This window comes from Lactuca virosa, chromosome 5 (genome assembly GCF_052849685.1).
Source record: "Lactuca virosa cultivar CGN04683 chromosome 5, Lactuca_virosa_CGN04683_v6, whole genome shotgun sequence".
Classification (NCBI taxonomy): Eukaryota; Viridiplantae; Streptophyta; class Magnoliopsida; order Asterales; family Asteraceae; genus Lactuca; species Lactuca virosa.
Window position 1 is genome coordinate 282,304,372 of NC_136430.1, and position 6,175 is coordinate 282,310,546.

At 37.7% G+C, this 6,175-nt stretch overlaps 1 protein-coding gene across 1 annotated transcript; it reads left to right on the forward strand.

Moving 5' to 3' along the window:
- Nucleotides 1-920: 920 nt before the first annotated feature.
- On the forward strand, nucleotides 921-1,697 carry LOC145112827 (uncharacterized). Its single transcript, XM_079048955.1, has one exon. It carries the CDS (start codon nucleotides 921-923, stop codon nucleotides 1,695-1,697), a length of 777 nt encoding a protein of 258 aa, XP_078905081.1.
- Nucleotides 1,698-6,175: the final 4,478 nt, after the last annotated feature.

Genomic DNA, 6,175 nt, shown 5'->3' on the forward strand with positions numbered 1-6,175 from the left:
ACGTGATTTGTTTTAACGCACATCAAAGCCCGAGGCAAAGAAAGACAAGGGTAAAATTATCATTAGCATGTGTTCGATGAAATCTTTCGGTGCTGTTTTTCTCAATGCTCAAGATCAGTGGAAATGAAGAAGTTTCTCTCGCTAACTCTTATTATCTGCTGATGATCCTCCACTTGAAGAGTCTTTTGGTTTAGCTTGTACTCTCATTTGTCTCACGCTGATCGAACTCTTTGCTGACTTCTAGATTCACGTGGATGCATCTCTCACGTTGACATCATATGTTGACTCCTAAAACTCTTTTCTTTCAATTTCTCAAAACTTCACCAACTTTATCCAACATCCTCTCCTATTTTATCACTTCATTTCTCATGGTTCAAGAAAGTTTTCACAGCTTCAAATCTATAAGTCTTTCTTCTATTGATCACATAGGAAATTAGAGTGCACAAGGGTATTTTGGTCAGAATGTTTTAAAAAGAGGCAAGAGGGATTATGGTGAAGATATTGTTTGATCGAAAACTATTAAACCACATGGTTTTGTCTAGATTTGTATAAATCTGCAAGAAGGATACGTTGGATGTTTTTGTTGAATAATGGTGCTCAAAACTTCCAGTAGCTTCTGTCCCACTACTTAGCATTTAAGATTTCAGTTTTGTTTTTGTTAGCTGTTACTTTGTTTCAAATAAGTGGTACATGATTACCCATAAATTAGTATTAGCAGTTGCTTATTTCTAGCTTTGACAGTTTCTTTTTTTTGGTATTTATATGGCTGTGTACTCAATCAAATGTGGGCATAATATTGAATAAGAGATCTCTTCACAACAATTTGTTCTTGAGTTTTTTCCTGTTCTCCCTGTTCTGTAATAGAATTTTTTGTTTAAGTCTTTCTTTCTTCCAACAAAATTGGTATCAGAGCCGGTACAATGACAAGCAATGGTACAAGTTCTACAGCACAACCATTGATTCCAGTTTTCAAAGGGGAGAAGTACCACCTTTGGAGGCTCAAAATGAAGACAATGTTGAAGTCCCAAGAGCTATGGGATTTGGTGGATAATGGGTATGTAGAACCAAACCCGGCACCAGCAGAACCAGATCAGCAATTACGAGAAACTCGAAAGAAGGATGCAAAGGCTTTATTCTTCATCCAATCAGCATTGGATGATGAGTTTTTTCCACGTATTGCAGAAGCAACAACCTCGAACCAGGCATGGGCAATTCTAAAACAAGAATATATTGGTGATCGAAAAGTCATCAATGTCAAACTACAATCTCTTCGTCGTGAATTCGAGACCTTGGGCATGAAAGAGAAGGAAAAGGTGCAAGTTTTTCTTTCGAGAGTGTCTGAAATTGTCAGCCACATGAGGTCATACGGTGAAAATGTTAGCAATGAAACCGTAGTCAGTAAAGTTTTAAGGAGTTTGACCAAGGATTTCAATCATGTCGTGGCTGCAATCGAGGAAACAAAGGACCTGTCCACTTATACTTTTGATGAACTGATGAGTTCTTTGATAGCTCATGAAGACAGGATGAACAGGTGTTGTGAGAAAGTCGATGAGAAGGCGTTTCAAGCAACTGGGGATCAGAATAAACGAAGTGCAAAAAGTTCACGTGGTCGTGGACGAGGAAGAGGTGGATTTTGTGGTCGTGGCAGAGGAAGAGTTCAGTTTGGTGATCAACGCCAACAGAAAAACATCCCTTGATGTCAACATTGCAACAAACTTGGCCATAGAGAAGCTAGTTGTTGGAACAAGCAAAGAGAAGAACAAAACCCCCAATGTCGATATTGCAACAAACTTGGCCACAGAGAAGTTGATTGCTGGACCAAGAAACGAGAAGAACAAAATCATGCAAACTTTTCAGAAAAAATTGAAGAGGAAAGCAAGCTATTCATGGCACATTCTTCCACAGTTGATACATCTAATGGTGTGTGGTTTGTGGACAGCGGATGTTCAAACCATATGACAGGAACAAAGTCTTTGTTTAAAGATCTTGATGAGACTCAAAAGGGTGTAGTTCATTTTGGAGACGACAATGCATTGCAAATTCAAGGACAAGGTACAGTCTCCATCAAAACCACTCAAGGTAATGCAAAACTTCTTCATGATGTGCAATATGTTCCTAAATTAGCCCATAATTTGCTAAGTGTTGGGCAATTAATGTGTTCTGGGTATTCGGTTACTTTTGATGATGGGTATTGTTTAATTAGAGACAAAAAATTTGGTCAGTCCATTGCTAACATTTCAGTGACACAAAATAGAATGTTTCCACTTAAAATTTCAACAATGAAGAAGTGTGCTTTAGTTGCTACTAGTGAGTTAAGCATTTGGCATCTACGTTATGGTCACTTAAATATAAATGGGTTGAAATTGTTACATCAGAAAAATATGGTTTTAGGGCTGCCAAAAATAGATACAGTGGATTTTTGTGAAGGGTGTGTATGTGGGAAACAAACTCGAAAATCGTTTCTTGTAGGTAAGTCTTGGAGAGCTTCTTCTTGTCTTGAATTAGTGCATACCGATGTTTGTGGTCCAATGACTGTTGATTCTTTGGGTGGAAGTCGATATTTCTTATTGTTTATAGATGATTACAACCGCATGAGTTGGGTATACTTCTTAAAAAATAAGTCAGAGACCTTTGATTGCTTCAAAAAATTTAAGGCTTTGGTAGAGAAAGAGAATGGGAACACCATAAAAGTTCTTCATTCCGATAATGGTGGTGAATTTACCTCACGAAAATTTCATGAATTTTGTGAGTTTAATGGTATTCGTAGGGAATTTACTGCACCGCACACTCCAGAACAGAATGGAGTGGTAGAACGAAAAAACCGAACCATTGGTGACAGGGCAAGAAGCATGATGGCAGCAAGAAATCTTCCAAAAAAATTCTGGGCTGAAGGCGTAGCAGCTGCTGTATACATTTTGAACATCTCGCCTACAAAGGTTGTTCTAAATCGAACTCCCTATGAAGCATGGAAAGGTAGAAAGCCGCAAGTAAGTCACTTTCGGGTGCATTGCTTATGCATTAGTCACATCATCTCGCACCAAGCTTGATCAAAAGTCAGAAAAATGCATTTTCATTGGCTATTCTAGTTCCTCAAAAGCATACAGGTTATTTAACCCAATTAGTGGAAAAATTATTATAAGCAGGAATGTTGAATTTAATGAAACAGAACAATGGAGTTGGAAGAATACAGAAACATCGGCCTCACAAGAATCTGTTCCTGTTACCTTTGAGGTCAATAACTTCACAGATCCAGAAACGAGCAATTCTCAAAATGGAGATAATGTTACACCACCTTCAACTCCACCTTCTTCACCATCGGGATCTTCTTCACCTTCAAGCTCTTCATCTGAAAGTCCTCCAAAAAAAATTCGATCACTGGAGGATATCTATGCTTCATGTAGCTTTGCATTATATGCATCTGATCCTGATCCTATCTCTTATGATGATGCAGCAGAGAAACAGGTGTGGCAAGATGCAATGAAAGATGAGATTGCGGCTATTAGAAAGAATGAGACTTGGGATTTGGTTCATTTGCCCAAAGAAAAAAATGTCATAGGCCTCAAATGGGTGTACCGTACAAAATACAATGCTGATGGTACAATCCAGAAGCATAAAGCTCGTTTGGTTGTGAAAGGGTATGCTCAATAACACGGAGTCGATTACGAAGAAACCTTTTCTCCGGTTGCTCGGTTTGAAACGGTTAGAATTTTTCTTGCCTTAGCCGCACAATTAAAATGGAAAGTGTACCAATTTTATGTTAAATCGGCGTTTCTAAATGGAGAGCTAGAAGAAGAAGTGTATGTCTCTCAACCAGAAGGATTTTCACGTGGTGATGATAGCAAAGTGTACAGGTTGAAAAAAGCCTTATACGGGCTTAAGCAATCCCCCCGAGCGTGGTACAACAAGATAGATTCGTAATTTCAAGAAAACGGGTTTGATAGAAGCAAAAGTGAGCCTACTCTCTATGTGAAAAAGCAAGGTAAAAGTGATTTTTTGGTTGTCTGCATCTATGTAGATGACATTATTTATATGGGGTCATATGAATCTATGGTTGCTGAGTTCAAATCTTCGATGATTGAAAAATTTGAGATGTCAGATATGGGCTTGTTACGTTACTTTCTTGGCCTGGAGGTGAACCAATGTGATGATGGAATTTTTATTTGTCAAAAAAAGTATGCCACTGACTTGCTTAAACGATTCAATATGATGAATGCGAATCCGTGTTTAACACCGATGAATATGAATGAATCACTTGTTGCAAATGATAGCACAAAGTTGGCAAATGTGAAACACTTCAGGAGTATAGTTGGAGGCTTGAACTACCTAACTCACACCAGACCTGATATTGCATTTCCGGTTAGCAAAGTTTCAAGATTTATGCATAGTCCTTCAGTTCATCATCTAGGAGCAGCAAAGAGGATTCTTCGCTATATAGTTGGAACGGTTGATTTTGGGGTTTGGTACTCAAGTGTACCTAATCTGAAATTATATGGGTTTACTGACAGTGATTGGGGTGGCTGTTTGGATGATCGAAGGAGCACCTCTGGTTATGTTTTTTCTCTTGGTACAGGTGCTATTTCATGGAGCTCAAAAAAGCAAGATATTGTAGCATTATCCTCATCAGAAGCAGAGTACATTACAACAACATCATCGGCTTGTCAAGCTGTGTGGTTAAGAAGGATACTTGCAGATCTTCTCCAAAAGCAAGTTGGCCCAACAGAAATCTTTTGTGACAATCAAGCAGCAATTGCAATGACAAAGAATCCATCCTTCCACACCAGGACAAAACACATAGACATCCGTTACCATTTTACTCGTGATTTAGTTGTTGAGAAGGAAATCATTTTGAAGCATTGTGGAACTAAGGAGAAAGTTGCAGATGTGCTCACAAAGTCTCTTCCAAGTGTCAAGCATAATTTCTTCAGGTTCCGTATGGGAGTAACAAGTTTTGAAGCAAGGGGGTGTGTTGAATAATGGTGCTCAAAACTTCCAGTAGCTTCTGTCCCACTACTTAGCATTTAAGATTTCAGTTTTGTTTTTGTTAGCTGTTACTTTGTTTCAAATAAGTGGTACATGATTACCCATAAATTAATATTAGCAGTTGCTTATTTCTAGCTTTGACAGTTTCTTTTTTTTGGTATTTATATGGCTGTGTACTCAATCAAATGTGGGCAGAATATTGAATAAGAGATCTCTTCACAACAATTTGTTCTTGAGTTTTTTCCTGTTCTCCCTGTTCTGTAATAGAATTTCTTGTTTAAGTCTTTCTTTCTTCCAACAGTTTTCTCTTTATTCACTTGTACCGAGATTTAAAGCAAAGGAGATGGCATACGTCTGACTTGGCTAAAGCAAAAAAATTGTTCATCAGTTTCACAACAAGTTGGTCAACGGGAAAGCAGATTTCACGCTGATACTTATACGCTGAGATTAAAGTCTCACTCGCTGATCAGCCATTCTCTTTTCAGTGTCATATTTTCTTGGTGGTCCTTAATGAATTAGAAAACTGCATGAGCGTAATAGTGTAAATCATGTGAAGAGATTCAAATCAGAAATAGAAGCCGGTCAAATGCAAATAAGAAGCTGTCATGATCAAGACAGATTGGTTCGCTGATGCTCGTGCTCAACAAGAAAGAGAAATCGCATGTTTCTATGAAGCATGTATACAGATGTTGTCTTGGGATAATGTGCCTTGGTTTTTGCAAAGAATCAAGGTCTCCACGTGGTGTACAAACAAAAGAAAATTAAGATGGTGTTTGGTCTGTGAAAGAAATTGTCAAGAAATATGCTCAAAAGTAGAATAAAGTTGAAAGAGACTATGTATAGCTGTTATGTATGTTATGTAAAGTTCACATGTACTCTCTCAACAAAATCAAGAAAGATCACATGAATAAAAGAGTGCTTCTAAGTTATCTTCTTCAATCACAACCGAATTATTTTCAAGCTGATAAGAGCATTGTATGCATGTCTGGGTTTTGGTCGTTAAGGTATCAATAGTTTTTCAATGAAGCAATTGTTGATCTTTTGTTGGATCTCCAACCTGACATATAGGTACTCAAGAAGATCTGCACACAAATCCTAAATGGGAAATAAAATTGTAAGAATTACTCCAAGATACTTTTGCGTTATTGGAAAGAACAATTAAGTCATTTTCTTCACTAAAAACTGATCATAATCT

What these genes read in the sequence shown, in the direction of transcription:
- LOC145112827 (XM_079048955.1), top strand. Translation starts at nt 921, where the DNA reads ATGACAAGCAATGGTACAAGTTCTACAGCACAACCATTGATTCCAGTT.